Source organism: Jaculus jaculus, chromosome 1 (assembly GCF_020740685.1).
Source record: "Jaculus jaculus isolate mJacJac1 chromosome 1, mJacJac1.mat.Y.cur, whole genome shotgun sequence".
Classification (NCBI taxonomy): Eukaryota; Metazoa; Chordata; class Mammalia; order Rodentia; family Dipodidae; genus Jaculus; species Jaculus jaculus.
In genome coordinates this window covers 160,125,819-160,146,205 of record NC_059102.1, presented here as the reverse complement: position 1 = coordinate 160,146,205, position 20,387 = coordinate 160,125,819, and the positions used below count along the sequence as shown (strand labels likewise).

General features: G+C 50.9%; 2 protein-coding genes and 1 pseudogene across 2 annotated transcripts; 2 read left to right on the top strand and 1 right to left on the bottom strand.

Moving 5' to 3' along the window:
- The first annotated feature begins 2,858 nt into the window (after positions 1-2,858).
- Positions 2,859-3,059, top strand: LOC123458062 (annotated as a pseudogene).
- A 6,490-nt stretch (positions 3,060-9,549) lies between these two features.
- On the top strand, positions 9,550-15,384 carry LOC123462782 (NADH dehydrogenase [ubiquinone] flavoprotein 1, mitochondrial). Its single transcript, XM_045156206.1, has 10 exons — positions 9,550-9,718; positions 11,035-11,117; positions 11,191-11,361; positions 12,315-12,498; positions 13,336-13,525; positions 13,959-14,171; positions 14,337-14,503; positions 14,767-14,848; positions 14,983-15,128; positions 15,237-15,384. The coding sequence occupies exons 1-10, from the start codon at positions 9,647-9,649 to the stop codon at positions 15,321-15,323; spliced, it is 1,395 nt and encodes a 464-aa protein (XP_045012141.1). The 5' UTR covers positions 9,550-9,646; the 3' UTR covers positions 15,324-15,384.
- Positions 15,385-15,848: 464 nt separating this feature from the next.
- LOC123455545 (double C2-like domain-containing protein gamma) lies at positions 15,849-19,297 on the bottom strand. The gene is made up of 10 exons (XM_045136451.1): positions 19,054-19,297; positions 18,868-18,947; positions 18,722-18,793; positions 18,450-18,559; positions 18,227-18,362; positions 18,062-18,115; positions 16,437-16,594; positions 16,264-16,345; positions 16,059-16,155; positions 15,849-15,988 (listed from the first exon to the last, which is right to left on the bottom strand). The coding sequence occupies exons 1-10, from the start codon at positions 19,295-19,297 to the stop codon at positions 15,849-15,851; spliced, it is 1,173 nt and encodes a 390-aa protein (XP_044992386.1).
- Between the last annotated feature and the right edge of the window lie 1,090 nt (positions 19,298-20,387).

The following is a 20,387-nucleotide window of genomic DNA, read 5'->3' as shown; positions in this document are numbered from 1 at the left end:
TTATATGTTATATCATGTATGGATATCAGTTTATGGGGGCCAGTGGCGGAATGTGGTGGTTTGATTCAGGTGTCCCCCATAAACTTAGGTGTTCTGAATGCTAGCTCCACAGCTGATGGAGATTTGGGAATTAATGCCTCCTGGAGGGAGTGTATTGTTGGGGGCGGGCTTATGGGTATTAAAGCCAGTTTCCCCATGCCAGTGTTTGGCACACCCTTCTGTTGCTGTGGTCCACCTTATGTTGGCCAGGGGGTGATGTCCACCCTCTGCTCATGCCATCGTTTTCCCCTGCCATCATGAAGCTTCCTCTCGAGCCTGTAAGCCAAAATAAATCTCTTTTTCCCAGAAGCTACTCTTGGTTGGGTGATTTCTAACAGCAATGCGAACCGGACTGCAACAAGGGGAAAAGGCAAGTCAAGGGTCTATTTCACAAGTCTCTATTTGGCTCCCCTCAGGGAACCAAGTCTGAGGAGCCAAGTCACCAGATGCTTTTGCCCCTTGTGAGGGACAATCACCTTGGCATAATAGGTCTTTGCATTGGAAAAGGTGTGTTGGGACTGCTTACATCATGTGTAACATCTCGAACTAAAAGGCATATTATGGACTGGTCAGGACATCCTGGAGCAGAAGGGAGTGGTAAATGGAACAATGACTGGACTGGTGGACTCTCTGCTGGACTTTGGTGGTCTGATGAGGGCTTCCAACAGACTTACTTATGGAAAGTTGCTGCAGCATGGGAGGAGTGAATGTCACCTCCCCCAGGAGTGACAGTTCTTCCCTCCCAAAGGGAAGGGTCATGGCTTGTGTTACTCCACCCTATGCTATGTTAATGGGAGACATAAATATTACATGGGCTGAGGAAATATTCAGTGTTACATGTAACCATTGTACTTTGTCTAATTGTGTTTCAGAATTGTCCTCTGATAGAGTTATGATTTTCAAGCAACCAGCATTTGTCATGATTCCTGTTAATGTAACTAGGCCTTGGTATTCTGACAAGGGAATACAGCTGTTACAGGAAGTAAAGAATACTTTAAGTAGACCAAAAAGAGTGATAGGATTAGAAATTGCAGGCATCCTAGCTTTTATTACATTGTTAGCTACTGCTACTACTGCAGCTGTTGCTTTGTCACAAGAACTTCAAACTGCACATTTTTGTTAATGATTTATCCAAAAATGTTTCTATTTCTCTAGGAACTCAAGTAGATATAGATAGAAAATTGGAAGAAAAAATAGATGCTCTGTATGATGAGGTTACATATTTGGGTGAAGAGATATTAGGGTTGAAAGTTAGAACTCGTTTGGAGTGTCATGTAGATTTTCAATGGATTTGTGTTACTTCTAAAAAATATAATGACAGTCAACAGCATTGGGAAAAGATAAAAACACATCTAAGAGGTATTTGGCATAATGGTAATATTTCCTTGGATCTGATTCAGTTGCATTCAGAGATTTTGTCTTTGCAAAATAATCATCTTACTTTTGATGCAGCAAAAGCTGCTGATGACTTAATATCTGCTTTTAAGTCTGCCTTGCCTGGATGAAATTCTCTCACTTCTTGGATAGGAAGCTTTGCTGCTACAGGTGTTTGTCTTTTGCTCATTCTGTGTCTGCTGCCCATACTCGTTAAATGCCTTTTGAGATCCATTATGGATATCCGTGCAGAAATACATGGGATACAGCTACCGACCTGACCTGAGACCTTATCTGGTAGGCTGGTAGTTGACAGGTAAGATTCTCTCGAGTTAGGTCAACCTGAAACAGGGCACGAATGATGGAATTCATGTACTAATGACGGGTAAGGCCTAAATAGCATAGAGGACAACCTAAGGCCCGGTGGGGCCTGGTTCATAAAAATAATAAATAAAAAAGGGGGAACTGTCAGGAGCCATTTTGGTTGGACTTTTATCCATAGCTCTGGGCTTTCTGCAGCAACACTTTAGCAAAATTATAGCAAGGTTTTAGCAAAACTATGGCACCTACATGTAAGCAAGATTATGTATATTCAGTGTCATGAAGTTTGGCTGCAAGACATTAGCACCTACATGTAAGCAAGATTATGTATATTCAGTGTCAGGAAGCCATTTGGTTGGCCTTAATAGTCTTTTATACTGAGAAGTGATTGAAGTGCAAAAATGCTATAACAGGAAGTTGGTTTTTTTTTTTTGATAGAAACTTGTGAAGCTCATAAGATCTTTGTCCATGGAAAAACTGTTTGTAAAAAGATATAAAAAGGAATGCTATGAAATAAACTGGGTCTTCAGTCCTGGCTTGAATCCTTGCTTCAGCCCTGGACTGGAGTCCTCGCTTTCAGTCTTTCTTCTGTCTTCTGTCTTTCCTTAATCCTCACACCCATCAGGCTCAAACCCTTTTAGCCGGCAACTCATTCTCTTGTTTTTCTCTCTAAGAAATAAATAAAACTTTTTTTTTTTTTAAAGTGGTAGCCACAGGACTGGAGAGATAGCTTAGCGGTTAAGACATGTGCCCACAAAGTCAAAGGACCCAGGTTCAATTTCCCAGTAAACCAGAAGCACAAGATAGCACATGCATCTGGAGTTTATTTGCAGTGGCTAGAGGCCTGGTGCATCCATTTTTATCTGCCTCTTTCTCTCTCTCTTAAAGAAACAAAAAATTTTAAATATTTTAAAAAGGGCTGGAGAGATGACTTAGTGGTTAAGGCGTTTGCCTGCAAAGCCAAAGGATCCCGGTTCAATTCTCCAGGACCCACATAAGCCAGATGCACAAGGTGGCACACACATCTGGAGTTTGTTCTCTCTCTCTCTCTCTCCCTCTCTCTCTGTGACTCTCTCTCTCAAATAAATAAATAAAATCTTTAAAAAAATATATTTAAAAAAAATAAGACTATACTTTCAGGGATTGCATCTATAGTTCGTTACTAGAGTTTCTCTGACTGTGTAAAGCACCGGAAACCACGCTGAGGAGGTGCAGCGCTCTCTCCTGAGCGTGAAGCCGCTCTTGATGTTGCTGTGCTGCATCTGCCACTTGCCACCGATGATGGTTCTGCTCTCGTTCGGGAAGGCTAAGCCGGGCTTGGTGGCGCACGCCTTTAATCCCAGCACTTGGGAGGCAGAGGTAGGAGAATCGTTGTGAGTTTGAGGCCACCCTGAGACTACATAGTGAATTCCAGGTCAGCTGGGCTAGAGAGAGAAATAAAATAAAAATGGTAACCACAGATTAGAGAAGGGACACTATAAGATCATTCTAAGTGCTATCCATGAAACCTAATGTCTTTCAGGATAAATTGGCATGTGTGTGGCGGTCGGACGATATGTCAAAGTATTGTTTCTCTCCTTTTCTTTTTTTGTTAATTTTTTTTGTTGTTGTTGTTAGCTGGGTGTGGTGGTACCCCTTTAATCCCAGCACTCAGGAGGCAGAGGTAGGAGGATTGCTGTGAGTTTAAGGCTACCCTGAGACTATGTAGTGAAATTTAGATCTGCCTGGGCTAGAGTGAGACCCTACTTCGAAAAACCAAAAAAAAAAAATTTATTTTAATTTTTATTTATTTATTTATTTCGGAGTGACAGACAGACAGAAAGAGAAAGAGGCAGATAGAGAGAGAAAGATAGAATGGGCACACCAGGGCCTCCAGTCACTGCAAATGAACTCCAGATGCATGTGCCATCTTGTGCATCTGGCTTATGTGGGTCCTAAGGAATTGAGCCCCGAACCCAGGTCATTAAGCTTCACAGGAAAGCACTTAACCACTAAACCATCTCTCCAGCTCTCCTACTTTTTTTTTTTTTTTTTTTTTTTTTTTGGTTTTTCGAGGTAGGGTCTCACTCTAGCTCAGGCTGACCTGGAATTCACTATGTAGTCTCAGGGTGGCCTTGAACTCATGTAATCCTCCTGGAAAAATGGAATGTGAAAGGAATGGGATGATCCCTCTGTGCAATGTACCATGACCTCCCTGTGCCTCTTTGTTTCTAAATATCTTTGCCACTACATAGCATAGAACATTTCTTGCCTCCATTCTGCCTATGTGACCTACGTAACCTTGTGACTTCTTGTAATAGCCACCTCCCCCCTTGTTTAACAGTATGTAATTTTGAGGTTTACCTCCTGATCCTGTTTTTACTATGAACATCATGTGGTTATTTCCAATAAAAGCTGACTCTCTGAAGAGATCAGGGCTGCATCCTGAGATCCTGAACTCTGGGATGCAGACCTGACGCACCAGCTTTCTTCTTTTTCTTTCTTTTTATCCAATAAAACTTTGCCTCATATTCTGTGAGTTAATGGTCTTGTGCAACACCAGACCCCATAACACTCCTACCTCTGCCTCCCAAGTGCAGGGATTAAAGGCATGTGCCACTACGCAGAGGTCCTATTTTTAAAAAATATTATTTTCATTTATATATTTGAAAGTGACAGAGGGAAAAAGAATCAGAGAGAGAGAGAATGGGAGCTCCAGGGCCTCCATCTGGCTAACATGGGTCCTGGGGAATCGAGCCTCGAACCAGAGTCCTCAGGCGTCACAGGCAAGTGCCTAACCGCTAAACCATCTCTCCAGCCCCAAAATTATTATTTTTATTTATTTGAGAGAGAGACAGATAGAGAATGGGTATGTCAGAGCTTCCAGCCACTGCAGACAAACTCCAGATGCATGTGCCACCTTGTGTATCTGGCTTATGTGGGCCCTGGGTAATTGAACCTGGGTTCTTAGGCTTTCCAGGCAAGTGCTTTAACCACTGAGCCATCTCTCCAGCCTTCTACTTTGTTTTTGAGACAAGGCCTCTCTTGTTTTTTTCTACCTCCCATTGCTGGAGGTGCATTAGGATTACAGATGTGTGTACCACTTCACCTCTGGCTTTATGAGAGTGCTGGAAATTGAACTTCAGTCAGCAGACATGTGGATCAAACACCTTTAACTATTAAGACATCTCTCCCACCCCATATTTTTCATTTTTGAAATATAAAGTTAATTATGACACTGAATAAGCATTTGCTGGGCTGGAAAGATGGCTTAGTGGTTAAGTGCTTGCCTGTGAAGCCTAAGGACCCTGGTTCGAGGCTCGGTTCCCCAGGTCCCACGTTAGCCAGATGCACAAGGGGGCGCACGCATCTGGAGTTCGTTTGCAGAGGCTGGAAGCCCTGGCACACCCATTCTCTCTCTCTCTCCCTCTATCTGTCTTTCTCTCTGTGTCTGTCGCTCTCAAATAAATAAATAAATAAAATTTTTTAAAAAAAAATAAGCATTTGCCTTGGCTCTGTGCTTGGAGTCAAAGAGAGAACTTAGTCTTACTGGACATGTAACAATAGCTACTTCATAGTTGGTTTGGGTGGTTGCAAATGCTTCCTGATCAGGCATGGTGGTGCATACCTTTAATCCCAGCACTTGGGTGGCAGAGGCAGAGGGTCACTGTGACTTTGAGGCAAGCAGGTACTACAGAATGAGCTTCAGGTCAGCTTGGGCTAGAGTGGGACCCTACCTCCAAAAAAAAAAAAAAAAAAGCAGAAATAACAAAAAAGAGAGAGAAAGAAAGAGAGTGAGAGACAAAGAAAGGAAGGAAGGAAAGAAGAAAGGAGAGAGAGAAAGAAAGGGTTGGAGAGATGGCTTAGCGGTTAAGGTGTTTGCCTGCAAAGACAAAGGACCCTGGTTCGAATTTCCAGGACCCATGTAAGCCTGATGCATAAGGAGGCGCATGCATCTGGAGTTCATTTGCTATATCTGGAGGCCCTGGGGCGCCCATTCTCTCTCTCTCTCTCTCAATCTCTCTCCCTTTCTCTCTCTCAAATAAATAAAATCTAAAAAAAAAAGTCAACTATAAATCCATCATGAAAGAAAGGAGGAAGGAAAGAAAGAAAAGCTTCCTCTGGGCAGTGATATCCACAAGTAACCTCAGGAGGTTCAGGAAGAGGTGGGCTGAGAGGGGAACCACTTGTGCGGACAGGATCAGAGCTGGGGCAACCGATCTTTGATTGTCAGGCCCAGGGACTTGGATTTAATCCTAGGCCTGGGGAAACCATGAGGAGGCGCAGGCAGGGGAACATCCAAGTGGGTCTGAGCTTTACTGTAGTCTGCTGCACCCATGCTTTTCTAGGAAACTGGAGTGCCCAAGAGGCAAGGACTCTGCAATTCCAGGTGGCCAAAGGACTGGACACAGGATCAGGAAGCTACAGTGGATGTGGGGCTTGTGGGACCATCAGGTACCTCCAGTGCTTCCTGGCTTCTGGTTGGGAGCTGGCAGAGGAGGCAGACACATAGACAGGGACACAGGGTGGGATGGAATTGAGGAAGAACTAAGAGGCAAGGACTGGCAACCCCAAAAGAGGCTGCATATGAGGTGACTCCAGAATGTATCTCTAGGGATTTTTGTTGTTGTTGTTGTTTGATTGTTTGTTTTTGGATTTGAGACAGGGTCTCACTGTCTAGTCCAGATTAGCCTCAAACTCATGGCCGTCCTCTTGCTCAAGCTCCCCAAGTACTGAGAATACAGGTGTGAGCCACCACACACACCCAGTTTAAAAGCATCCCCCCCCCCCCCAGTGGATATGGAAAACAGAACCTTGAGCACCTTGGCAAGGCTCCAGTATAGAGAACCATGCCCGGCTACCTGCTTATTCCCCACTCTCTTTCATTCTTTAACTTTTTTTTGGATTTTCGTGGTAAGGTCTCACTCTGGCTCAGGCTGACCTGGAATTCACTATGTAGTCTCAGGGTGGCCTCGAACTCTCGGCGATCCTCCCACCTCTGCCTCCCGAGTGCTGGGATTAAAGGCGTGCGCCACCACGCCCGGCTCTCTTTCATTCTTTAAAACTGTGTCTTAACTATGTCGCCTTCGTTAGACCGGAATTCATTCTACAAGTCAGGCTAGCCTCAAACTTGTAGCAATTCTCCTACTTCTGCCTCAGACCTCCCTTCTTTACTCCAGAAGCCCGGTGAGCAGATGTTCCAGATGGATGGGGACTAAGTGGGAGGGGGTATGAGCAGTGGACTCCAGTATGAGGTCAGTTTTACAGCTACGCCATGCGGGGCCACTCAGCACTGCAGCTATCCTGTCCACATCTGCTGACAGGAGTTCATCAAACCTGTGCTGCGCATGTGGGAGGATTAAGGGGATAACATGGTAAGTGCTTGGCACTGAGCCTGGCACCAAATGAGACAGGCTCCTGTCCCTCATTTTCTATTTCCCATCACCTCTGTCCCCTACACTTCTATCCAGGGCACCCCAGGTCATGATTTTCTTCAGTCCTAGTCCCCCTGACTCAGGGAGAAAGAGAGAGAAAAGGAATCCACCCTCTGGCCCCTTCCTGCTCCCCTTCCTCTACCCCCAAGGGAGGGCTCATGGACTCAAGTCTGAGCCCTGGATTAGTTGTGTAATCCCTGGCTCTGCATGGGCATCTCTTCTCTGCACAGAAGAGGGGGCTGGCTGCCCTACCAGGCTGTGAAACTTCAGGTTGGATTTGGGTGTTCTTGGTGCTTCTCTGGGGAGCCCAATTGGCATTCACAGTGACTGTTCCACGGCAGCTGGCCTTGCTGTGTACAGACCACTCAGGGAGAGAAAGCCTGGAATCAAGCACAGCTCTACCAGTCAGCAGCTTCCTGCCCGTGAACCAGGAAGGAAATTCCCCAGAGCCCCATTTCTTTCTTCCTTTTTTAAAAAATAATATTTTGTTATTTTAAAAACATTATTTATTTATTACAGAGAGAATGGGTGCACCAGCCACTGTAAACAAACTGCAAAAATGCATATACCCCCTTGTGCATCTGGCTTACATGGGTCCTCGAGAATCAAATCTGGATCCTTTGGCTTCACAGGAAAGCACCTTAACCGCTAAGCCATCTCTCCAGCCCAACTTTTTTCAAGTTCAAAATGGAGTTAACACCATTTGAGGCCACTATGGGGTGTGTATGAGAAAACAAGTGCGCATGAGTTTTGTAAACAGCACACGTCTAAGCCAGGTGTGATGGCACACACCCGCAATCCCAGCACTCAAGAGGCTGAGACAGGAAGATTGTAAATTGAGGGCAATCTGTGATACATAGCAAGACCCTATTTAAGAAAGGGGGGCTGGAAAATGGTTTAGCAGTTAAGGAGTTTACCTGCGAAGCCAAAGGACCTAGGTTTGAATCCCAGTGCCCATATGGAGCTGGATGTAAAAGGTGGCATGTGCGTCTGGAGTTCATTTGCAGTGGCTAGAGGCCCTGATGCACCCATTTTTTCTCTCTCTCTCTCTGTCTCTGAAATAAATAAAAATTAAAAGGTAATTATGGAGATGTCAATAATAAAATAAAATAGAGGGACTGGAAAGATGGCTTAGTGGTTAAGGCGCTTACCTGCAAAGCCTAAGAACCCATGTTCAACTCCCCAGATCCCTCATAAGCCAGACACACAAGGTGATGCATATGCAAGTTTGTGCATGTGCACAAGGTGGCACATGCATCTGGAGTTCAATTGCAGTGGCTGGAGGCCTTGGAGTGCTGATAGCCACATAAACACCCTATCGCCTAATGATTCCAGGAAGGGGTCTTGGGAGTGACAGTAGTAGTTTGGGCCTTGATGTCTTGCCAAGGAAGGGGTACTAGAGCCTTTAAATGACAAACTAGGGCTAAATTCCTAAGAATGTTGGGCTCATGCCAAGCTATGAAGCAGCAGAGCCAAGGGCTGAACCTCCAGGCAAGGAGTAGGAGAGCTTTGCAGAGCCAGCCAAAGATGGGCCCCAGAGGCTGGAAGGATGGCTTAGCGGTTAAGGTGTTTGCCTGCAAAGCCGGGTGACACAAGAGCCTGGAGTTCGTTTGCAGTGGCTGGAGGCCCTGGAGTGCCCACTCTCTCTCCCTCACTCCCTCCCTACCTCCTTCCCACTTTCTCTGTCAAATAAATATTATTGTTTGTTTTTTATTCATTTATTTTTATTTTCGAGGTAGGGTTTCTTTCACTCTAGCCCAGGCTAACCTGGAATTCACTATGTAGTCTCAGGGTGGCCTCTAACTCAGGGCAATCCTCCTACCTCTGCCTCTCAAGTGCTGGGATTAAAGGCGTGTGCCACCAAACCTGACCTAAATATTTTTTTAAATATTTCAAAAAAAGAAAAAGATGGGCCCCAGCCCAACCAGGACTCCGGGTATACTCTTCCCTGGGAAGACCAACGCAAAAAATCCCTGTCTGTCTCGGTGTCACTCGGATCTGGAGTTAATGAGCATTTTGCACACATAGATGCCGGGACCTAGCTCCTTTGCTTGCAGGTTTTCTGACAAAACAGCGTAATTTCAGCCAGGATCTGGCCTGATTCTCCCCCCAAGTCTCTTTCGTGCAGACGCACTAAACGCAGAGCCTGTAGGGTTCGGGAGAGGGCCATGTGGCGGCCTTGTTTACTAGAGTTTTTAAAAGTAGGGGTTGTACCCCAGGAAGCCCAGCAAACATCCATAACCTAAGAATGGGCCGGGTCGTTTGGACTACATCTCCCAGAGGCCCTTGCGCTAGACAAGTCACTTCCGGCCTCTGTGCTTACCTCCTAGTAGGCGGAGCCTAGGGCAGAGTTGAGTGGCGCAGGGGTGCCTGGGGGGGCCGCTGGGTCCGGCGCGCGTGACGCTCTTCCTGTGCGCCTCCTGGCGTCTGTGTGGCGCCGGCTCCTCAGCTCCGAGCTGTGAAGGTGACAGCGGGAGGTGACCGGCCTGGTCCCGGCTATGCTGGCGGCACGGCGGCTTCTCGGCGGGTCGCTCCCCGCTCGTGTATCAGTGCGTTTCAGCGGCGACACGGTGAGGCCCGGCCTGGCTTGGGCCCGGGATGTCTGCGGCCGGGTCTCTGCGCGCGCGGCCCCTCGGGTCGGTAATCCCTTCTGCAGAGCCCTCGCCTTCTTCCCGGCGAGGAAGGATGCCGCCCCGCCCGCGTCCCAACCCGAGGCTGATGCTCCCCAGTCTGGCTTGCCTTGTTTTACAGCCCCTGACCTAACGAGGAACTTTTTTTGCAAGTTGTGAGGAGTCCTAATTTCCCATTCCTTCCTCACAAGTGTTGCAGAATGTGAAAGGGTCATTGCCCCATTTTCCGAACGCAGAACGCAGCTTTGGGGCATGATACCTACCTACCGATTTCCTCGCCAGTCCTCTTCTCTCTCTAGTGACTAAAAACGCTTTTTTTCCCCCTTTTTCCTCTGTGCAAGAAAAGAGTGCACTGTGTAGCCGAGGCTGACCTCGAACTATCAGTCCCAGATTCCCAAGTGCTAGGATTACAGACATACACCACACACCTGGGGAAAATTGCTTTTAAGGGGTTAAGAATGGAAGCCATACTCCTTTGAGTAACATACAATTCCAGTCTTCGCCTCTCAGTTTTTTTTCTCCTCTTGGGCCTCGAATCCCTTTTGTACCTGAGCCCCAGTGAAGTATTTTTAAAAATTATTTATTTGCAAGCATACGGAGAGAGAGAGAATGGGTACACCAGGGCCTCCAGCCGCTGCAAATGAACTCCAGATTTAGGTTTCATTGTGCATCTGGCTGAATATAATACTGGGGAATTGAACCCAGGTTGTTAGATTTTGCAGGCAAACGCCTTAACTATTGAGCCATTTCTGCAACCCGAGGTATTTCTTTTCTGTCAGTAAAGATATATTGCCTCTTCAGCGGAGTTAGGATAAAGACTAGTCTAGCCATGCTTTGGTCCAGTGGGAGAGCCAAACAAATTAAGCGCACACGTCTTGCTGAACTTGGGGAAGTTCATGGCCAGGCACAGACCAGGGCTTAGCAGGAAGTGTCTGCTGATTTTGGCTGTGTGGTCATAAGTTCTTTTTGCTCTGAGCCTCAGTTTCCTTCTTTGTAAACAGGAAGCTCTCATTCCTGTCTCTGGATCCTTGATGAATTGAGATTTGGGGCATGAAACGTTTAACCCAAACCCTGCTAAGTAGGACTTCGCTGAAATAAGTGGTAGTGTGGCAATGATGTTTCACATTTTTGAGGCCTCTGCTCTCTTTGTGGTCCAGTCTTCTGATGCAGGAGGATCCAAGAATTTATAGCTTCTACCCCAAGCTCTCATGTCCCCCAGAGCTCTGCTGGGCTTCCTGACCCTCTTATCTCTCCAGACAGCACCTAAGAAAACCTCATTTGGTTCGCTGAAGGATGAAGACCGGATCTTCACCAACTTGTATGGCCGCCATGACTGGAGGTGAGACTGTGCTCTTAGCCTCCTGGGTCCCTTAGCAGAGCTTCCTGTTCACAACCTCCTCCACACTGTTTAGGCTGAAAGGTGCTCAGAGTCGAGGTGACTGGTACAAGACAAAGGAGATTCTGCTGAAGGGCCCTGAGTGGATCCTGGGTGAAATCAAGACGTCGGGCCTGCGGGGCCGTGGGGGTGCTGGCTTCCCCACTGGCCTCAAATGGAGCTTCATGAATAAGCCCTCGGATGGCAGGTGTGTGGGAGGAAGCCTGAGATGTGCCTCAGGAAAGACTGCGGGTGTGCCTTTGGGTGGCCGAGACCCTGCACCTAGGGGCTGTTTTGTTAGAAACTGTAGCATGAATGAGTGGGGGAAATTTACCAGGCCATAAGCAGATAGATAGTACATAGAGTTCTTTTAGATGTCCTCAGGGGAGGTTCAACATATCGCAGTCAATCCAAGATTTTGATGTAGGCAGGCCTGTTTTTTTTTTGTTTGTTTTTGTTTTTATTGAGGCAGTGTCTCACACTAACCCAGGCTGACTTCGAACTTGTAGTGATCCTCCTACCTCTGCCTCCTGAGTGCTGGAATCAAAGGCATGTACCACCATGCCTAGCTTGGCCTAATTATTTGAATCCAGCTTTCCCTTCTAGAACTCAGAGAGCTTTTGGAATTTTTTTCACATAGGGTCTCTAGCCCAGGCTGACCTGGAATTCACTCTGTATTCTCAGGATAGCCTGGAACTCATGGTGATTCTCCTACCTCTGCCTCCTAAGCGCAGGGATTAAAAGTGTGTGCCACCACGCCTGGCTTGAAATCTGGTATTTTTGAACTTCAGTTTATACCCGAGTATACTTTTGGCCTGTACTTTGGTACCCAGAAAACAAATGGTATAAGTCTGTCAGCCATAGAACTGTAGTGGAGGTTAAAGAGGTTCCTTGTGACTACAGCAGAATTTGGCTTTCAAGGGAAAGCACAGGGAGAGACATTGGGTTTGAGCAGAGCAAAAACCTTTCTTGTGATCATACATGAACTAGGCAGTGAGTTCCCTGTCATTTACGGTGAGCAAGCAGAGCCCCAGCACAGAGGCAGAGGATCAGGTGTTGAAAAACTGTCTTAGAGCTCTCCCTGAGTAGAGCAGGAGTGGCATGTGCTGGAGGGCTCAAGTGCTGGTAGGCCTGTAACCAGACATGCTTGTGCCCCCACAGGCCCAAGTATCTAGTGGTGAATGCTGATGAAGGGGAGCCGGGCACCTGTAAGGACCGGGAAATTATGCGCCATGATCCTCACAAGCTGGTAGAAGGCTGCTTAGTAGGGGGCCGGGCTATGGGTGCCCGGGCTGCCTACATCTACATCCGCGGGGAATTCTACAATGAGGCCTCCAATCTGCAGGTGGGCACACGGGAAAGATAGGCAGTACATTCACACCTCACCTGACCCTTTCCCTAGCAGAGCTATTCTTAGATGTTAGCAGAAGTTCTGTGGAGTCAAGCTGGCGTGGGGAGTGGGGGACAAGACTGGGGTGAGAGGCTTTGCTGGGGAGATGGCTCCATGGTCAAGAGCATGCTGTGCAAGCCTGAGGACTGGCGTTTGGATGCCCACAACCCATGTAAAGCCAGGCTGACTCACAGTGGCACATGCATCTATAGTCCCAGTGCACCTACAGCAATGGGAGGCAATCAGGAGAATACCAAAGTTCCTAGGAGAGCTACTCTGCTCTGTGCAACAGCAAACACACATACATACACGTGCAAAAGATACTGTTTGAAAGTAGGAGGAGACAACCAGCACCCCAAGATCGTCCTCTGACCTTCACACACATGCTGTGGCTCACCCATGCACACAGACATTAAAAGAGAAAGAAAGCCAGATGTGGTAGCCCACACCTTTAATCCCAGCACTCAGGAGGAGGTAGAGGTAGAAGGACCACTGAGTTGGGGGCAGACTGGGACTACAGAGTGAGTTCCAGGTCAGCCTGGGCTAGAGTGAGACCCTACCACAAAAAGGAAGGAAGGAAGGAAGGAGGGAGGGAGGGAGGGAGGGAGGGAGGGAAGGAGGAAAGGAAGAAAGAAAAGAAAAGAAGAAAGATTTGGCTTCAACGCTATCCTTCCTATGTGCTTCAGAGCTCAACTTAGGAAGTCTTCAAGGGCTCCATAACCCCTAGAATTACAGGATGACTCCTGGGTTAGGGTGGGCTGGGCTGGGAGTAACTCACACCTTGTCCCACAGGTGGCCATCCGAGAAGCCTATGAAGCAGGTCTGATCGGCAAGAATGCCTGTGGCTCTGGCTATGACTTTGATGTGTTTGTGGTCCGTGGAGCTGGAGCCTACATCTGTGGAGAGGAGACCGCACTCATTGAGTCCATTGAGGGCAAACAGGGCAAGCCACGCCTGAAGCCACCCTTCCCCGCAGATGTGGGTGAGACCCTACCTGGTCCTGGGCCTTTTCTTGGCTGTGCCTAGTGGAATCCTGGATCTGACCAGGTGCCCCTTGGGTGCACCTTCCTACAGTATTTCTGAGGGCTGGAGTGGGGAGGAGGAGCGTACTGAGAGAGAAGGGTGGTAATGACACAGGCTCCAATAGTGCCACCTGCAGTCCCTCAGCCTGCCAGAGCCGATGTCAGACCCCCACACCTCCTCCAGCCTGTGTCCTCTACCTGTTCTGGGAGCAGTGGTAAGATGGTATGCAGAAAAACAGCTCCCTTGGAATCTAGGCTCTAGTTCCAGTTGGGACAAGAGTGTCAGGAGATGAGAGTAGGAGCTGTCTGCTACGAGTAAGACATGAAATACCCATTACCAGGAAGCCTGTCCCACTCTCTGGCAGCCACTGATCTCTTTCCATTTCCGTGAAGGAGTGTTTGGATGCCCCACAACTGTGGCCAATGTGGAGACAGTAGCTGTGTCTCCCACCATCTGCCGTCGTGGAGGTTCTTGGTTTGCTGGCTTTGGCCGAGAACGTAATTCTGGTACCAAACTGTTCAACATCTCCGGCCATGTCAACCACCCTTGCACCGTTGAGGAGGAGATGTCTGTGCCTCTGAAGGAGCTGATTGAGAAGCATGCCGGTGAGGTGGGGGGCCATCGGGTGGGTTAGGCAGGGAGCATGACCACAAGGAGAGCGGGGTGGGAGGGTCTCAGGAACCAGCCTGGGGACCAGGGGCTAACAGCTGTCCTGGCTCAGGCCTAGGCAGGTGTGCCAACCTCATCCCTTACCACCCTTGGGGTCCCAGGAGGTGTCACAGGTGGATGGGACAACCTCCTTGCTGTGATCCCTGGTGGCTCATCCACCCCACTGATCCCCAAGTCTGTGTGTGAGACGGTGCTGATGGACTTTGATGCACTGATACAGGCCCAGACAGGCCTGGGCACAGCTGCGGTGATCGTCATGGACCGCTCGGTAAGGGGCCCTTACGTCCCACCCAGTCTTCCTCACACTGGCCCGGGTGCTGTCTCTTCCCTGGACTTCTCTGAAAGCCCTCTAACCAACTCTCAGCTCCTGCAGCCTGAGATACTCCTGTGGTGAGAAAGTTGGTGACACAGGGGGTCCAAGGAAGCTGAAGAGGCCCAAATGCTGGAATTGAGGGCCAGGGCGTTGCTGGGGGGCTAAGGCCAGGCTTCTGTTTGGCTGTGCACCTACTCACTGCCCCTTGGATCTCATAGACGGACATCGTGAAAGCCATAGCCCGCCTCATTGAATTCTATAAGCACGAGAGCTGTGGGCAGTGCACCCCATGCCGTGAAGGTGAGCATCTGGTCAGGTTAAGGTTCAGTGGCTGAGCTGCTCTTAGCCTCTCCCTGCCACATGGCCTGCACCCGCTAATGCTATCCCACTCCTTGGCGGGGATCCTCAGGCCCCTCTTGCTGCTCTGGCTGCAGGTGTGGACTGGATGAACAAGGTAATGGCTCGCTTCGTGAAGGGGGATGCCCGGCCAGCTGAGATCGACTCCTTGTGGGAGATCAGCAAGCAGATAGAAGGCCACACCATTTGTGCGCTGGGTGATGGGGCTGCCTGGCCAGTGCAGGTACTTACTGCCTTGCTGTGTGGTACCGTGGCAGGTGCCACTGAGAGCACAGGACATTGAAGGAATTTTGGACCCTGCCTTTATACAGTGCTTCCCTTCCCCTCCTAGGGTCTGATTCGCCACTTCCGGCCAGAGCTGGAGGATAGGATGCAGAGGTTTGCCCAGCAGCACCAATCCTGGCAGGCAGCCTCTTGAACCTTTGCCATGCTTCCTCGTCTTTTTGGGACAATAAAGTGTCACCCACTCTCCAATCACAGCTTGTCTCACTTTGTTCTTCATGTACTCCTTGTGGAGGTATGGTCCCTCAGTTGGTGTGGGGGCAGGGTGAGGTGGGGTTGCAAGGCCTGGGCCTGACCCAACTTTTTTTGTGGCATTAGGAAATCAAACCTGGGCCTTTGGGCATGCCTGATGGGCACTCTGGCACTAAGCTACATCCCCAGACCTTAGGACTGGCCCAGTGCAGGCCTCTTGGGAGTGGGAAATAGGAGAACATGGCCTGGTCTGTTCTGTGAGGTGTTCTCAAGGAAGGGTGGACATGGCAGGAGAAAGGACAAGCTCCAGTCTAGCCGGAAGCAGATGTTTATTTTGGCTTTGTGATTCAGTATGAGGTGGATGAAGGTAGAAGCAGAAATGGGCAGAGCATATAGGGCAGCCCTGGTGCTCCTTCCAGTCATGGCGTATGTCTTGGCTGCTGGGATGGGACTGCAAGCAGGAAGGGCCCTATGCTGGTTGGTTGCCAAGCTGGGGGAGCACGCCGTCCAGCGGGTGCCACAGCTCCAGCCGGCGGTCACTTTGGCCCAGGCACTCACGCCAGTGACGCAGGCGTTCTCCACTGGCCTGGCCACTCAGTTGCACCCCACCTGCAGGGGGATGGGTCATTGCCAGCAGGGTCTCATGAGGCCTTCCCCAGCACCCCACAGTCCTGCTCACCGATGAAGTCGTCAGCTGTGCCCAGGTCGTAGTCCCACACAGACACCAGCAGCGCCTTCTGGGCCAGTTCCTCCCGAGGGCCTGCGTAGAAGAATTCCTGCAAGGACAAGGGCAGGAAGGGGAGGCAGGTCCATCACATCTTTAGCAGCAGGCTTTTGGTAAACTAGGACCAAGCTTGGCTGAGACCTTCCTAGCTTTGGCCCACCTCATTGAACTCAGGGTTCAGTGTCTTCCTCCGAACACTGGTCTTGTATTTGGATTTCTTCCCTAAACTTGGGTGCAGGAAACTGGAGGGGAAGATGGCTGGGTTAAGGATGGCCCGGGAGAGTTAAGGAACCATCCCCTCACCCTTCCAGCCTCCCCACCATTCCCACTCACAGGCGGACAAAGGGGTCGGAGTAGCCGTTGGCATCCATGGGGGCCAGGTGTGCGCAGCGCAGCACGCCCACCAGCAGGCCGCCGCGCTGGGAGCTGTAGCACAGGGACAGCAGGATGCGCCCGCGTTCCTCTCCAGCCATCCCCTCCACCTCCACCTCCTGTGGGTGCAAGCTGTGGTCAGACCCAGTCATCCCAAAGCCCACACCCTCTAAGGTCCAGGCCCCGGATATGAGAGTTCAAACAGCTAGAGAGAAACAGGGCCACTGATTTCTTTTCCCAGAGCTACTTGCCCAGTGGCCTGGGAGAGGGCTTATTGGTCAGCATGTCTTTGTCATGGAGAGGAAGGGACCTGATGGTCTCTGAATACCACAGCCATGCCAGGAGCCTAAGTGGCATTCAACAAATACCCACAGGCACCCCAGCAGCACCAGCCTGGTGGCTTGGGCATGTGGGTCCACCACCTCACAGGCCTGAGTTTAACTAATTGTAACTGCAGCAACTTTTGGTTCCACGAGGGGGCAGGACACCCCATGTTAGAGGAGCCGGTGGAGGGCCTACCCCAGCCTCTGAGGCTGTTCTCTGCTTGGAGGGATAGAGGTCTTCCAACTATAAAACCCACCCTCTCCAGGCATGGCGGTGCATGCTTTTGATCCCAGCCCTATGGAGGCTGAGGTAGTAGGGTAGCTGTGAGTTCAAGGTCACTTGGGATACAATGTGAGTTCTGAGGCAGCCTGGGCTAGACTGAGACACTGCCTTAAAACAACAAAACCCCTACCCTCTTCAGGTCCACTGGCTGGCAGATCAGATTATGTATACCCCTCTGCTCCCACCCTAGGGGTAGAATTGACTGCGGAGACCTGAACTGCCTCACCACATGCAGGACCACTCCACAGCAGCCTCCATGTGCATGGTGTCTGGGACTGGCGATCACTGTCACAGACTGTTCCAGGGATGTCCACCACCACCAAGTGGGGCTCATGAGTCTGGGCTTAGCTAATTGGCAACTGCAACAACCTTTGATTCCACTAGGGGGCGGGACACACTGCCCATGCCATGCTGGCAGAGGAGAGGGTGGTGGGCCTGATCCCAGCCTCTGGTGCTGTCCTCCCCTGTGGTGACGCTCAGTTCTGGCTAGGTCTTTGGTCTCAGGTAGGGTTGGAAAGAGCTGCTTTCATTCCTCCTGAGAAGGATCTATCTCTAGTGACCCCACACAGCCCCAGAGTCAGACAAGCAGAAAGCCCAGCCCACCTCTTCTGTCTTCTGTCTTGACCAGCCCTCCCACTTGTAGCCCCAAACACCACTTATTTCGGTCTCTGCTAGAATGCTGGGTCCCTGTCTGCCTATGTCCCCAAGAGCTCTACAGGACTGTCCCAGCACCTCCCCCCCCCACACACACACACCTTCAGGCTTTCCTGGCAATGGAGTCACCTTACCTTGCTTAGCCATTGGGGCCCTAGCGGTTCCCCAGGCTCAGAGAACTTGTGAGAGATGACTTCAAATTCTCCCAAGCCTGCCAGGGCCTGGACCCCTGTCCAGCTCACCTATGCCCCTGCTTGACCCACTTGAGCCTGGGCTGTCCAGGTCTGCCTGCCCCGATTCCTGTTCAATCCAGCTATCCTACCCACCTCTTCATACAGGGACATGCCACGGGCTGTGTCCAGGCTCTTGGGCCTCTTGGTCTGAAAAAGCAGAGCCCCTGGTCAGCTGGCCACCCAGCCTTCCCAAACCCTGTTGCCTCATCACAAGGCTCCTAGCTCTGCAGCCTCACCCCTTGCCCCAGCCCCACTCACCAGCCTCCGCTTCTCCAGACAGACGTCAAAACTCCTGGCTCGGTTGGGCACCAGCTTCCTCAGGGGTACCCTCAGCTCACCCAGTGGGGGTGCATGCTTCCTGCGCCGTAACCGTGGGTCTTCACACACACACAGCCTGGTGGCCCGCCACCCTGGTTAGACCTAGCCATATGAGCCCCATTCTCTTGCCCTGCCCCCCTTGTGTCCCGGGCTGGATTCTCACCGCAGGGTCTTGCGCCCAGCATCCTGACGCGTGAAGCCATGATAGGTGAGCGTTTCCTCCCAAACAGGCCCACATGAGCCCCGAACCGTGCGTGTCCGAAGCTGGCTGGCCTAGGGGAAACCATGCAGTTGTGTCAGATACTTATCCTGGCCCCTCTGCCCTGCCTTCTTGATCCCAGCAACTGAGAGATCCAGTACTTGGGAGTAAGGGGCAAAGCAGCGCTACTGGGTGCTCCCTAAGGGCAGCAATAGGAGTTTGGGCCTTGCCCTCACCTTGTTGGCTCCTGGCAGTAAGTTGGCCTTAACATACGTGTCCAAGGATCCTGAGGCCAGTGGCTTGAGACCCTGGGAACAGACAATGGATGTGAGGAAGGCCTGTGGCCCAGTCCTTGTGCCAGAGATCCTTTCCCCATCCTCACCTTGGCACAATGGGCCGTGCAGTGCAGGGCGCTGTTGTCTGCATCAAAGAGAAGCGTGAACTCCAGGGTGCCCAGGGCAGCTAAGGGCAGGTGACAGCCAGAGTCAGCCCTCTCCACTTACCTGCCCCCATGGCACAGTGTCACCTGCCCTGGAATAAGTGTCCCCTCATTCCTTCCTCTACTCACTGCTGTCGTCTGAGTCCCCCTCTGGCTCTGGGTTGGGCTGTGGCTGGGGAGCAGAGCGGATGGCGGGGCTGGCCGCAGCGTGCCGGTCTGGGGGGCGCAGCACTGGCTCCAGGAAGGGGTAGAAGTGCGGAAAGTAGTCCGAAATGAGGCGGATGGGCCGGATGGGACCCGGGCTCACGTCGATGGCCATGTGTTCCTGCATGCTCACCCGCTGCCGCGTGCGCGCCGGCCCGGTGCCCTCCATGAGGGCTGGGATGTGGGGGCTTGGCTCAGAGAAACCCCCCACTACGGGCGCAGGGGACGCACCTGGCCACCAAGACGGAGCGAGGAAGCATCGCGAAGGTCGCTCAGAGGTCCTAGGTCAGAGCACGAGGTCCTAAGGCTAAGGGGGGGGGCAGGCTGGAGGCACCCCCTGGAGGGTGGGCCTGGAGTCAGTCCCTGGGTCCTTACCCTCCTAGGGCTGCACCACCTGGCCTGGTTGGCTGCTGCTGGCGCTGGGTGTGCGCATGGGGCGGCAGAGCTGGTGACCGAGGTTACCCATCTGAGCGAGGCTGTGAGCCCGCACCTTCCCTTCCCTGGTGCTGGGGGCTCAGCTGCCCCTCCTGCCTCTACCCCTTTCACACACTAGCAAAGAGAGTTATTTTTACCATCGTCACGCGGTCGGTCCTGCTACCAGGTGAGGAGGCTGCAGGGCCAGAGGTGACAAAGTGGGGTGTGTGGGTGTTGGTAGGGTAGTGGGGGGGGATCAGGTAGGTGAGAAGAGTGGGCAAGGAGGTGATGGGGGGTTGGAAGTGGGATGGGGGCTTATGCTGAAGCAGAGGGTGCCAGGTGGGGGACTGCAATCCAGTTCTCTCGAAGTAGCCGGCTAGAGATCACACCACCCTTCCATCCTGTCTCCTGGCTCAGAAAATAATCCTAACAACGTGCGTCTTCTCGCCCCACCAGCCATGCTCCCTTGGCTCTTGGTGGTCTTCTGTGTAGTGGGCTGGCCCACGGCTTGCTTCAGCTCCCGGGGAACTCTATCCTTTCAGCTCCCGGGGAATTTCTGATCAGCAACTTTCTCCCGGATTGGCCTTAGTCATGTAGGACTGCCCAGGGAGCTCTCTGGCTCTCACTGCCCAGCCTTCCCTCCCCTTCTACTAGGTGGTTGCTTATTATTTATTTATTTATGGTTTTTTTTTTTCCGAGGTAGGGTCTTGCTTTAGTCCAGGCTGACCTAGAATGTAGACTATGTAGTCTCAGGTTGGCCTTGAACTCATGGTGATCCTCCTACCTCTGCCTCCCGAGTGCTGGGATTAAAAGTGTGTGCCACCATGCCAGGCTCTATTATTATT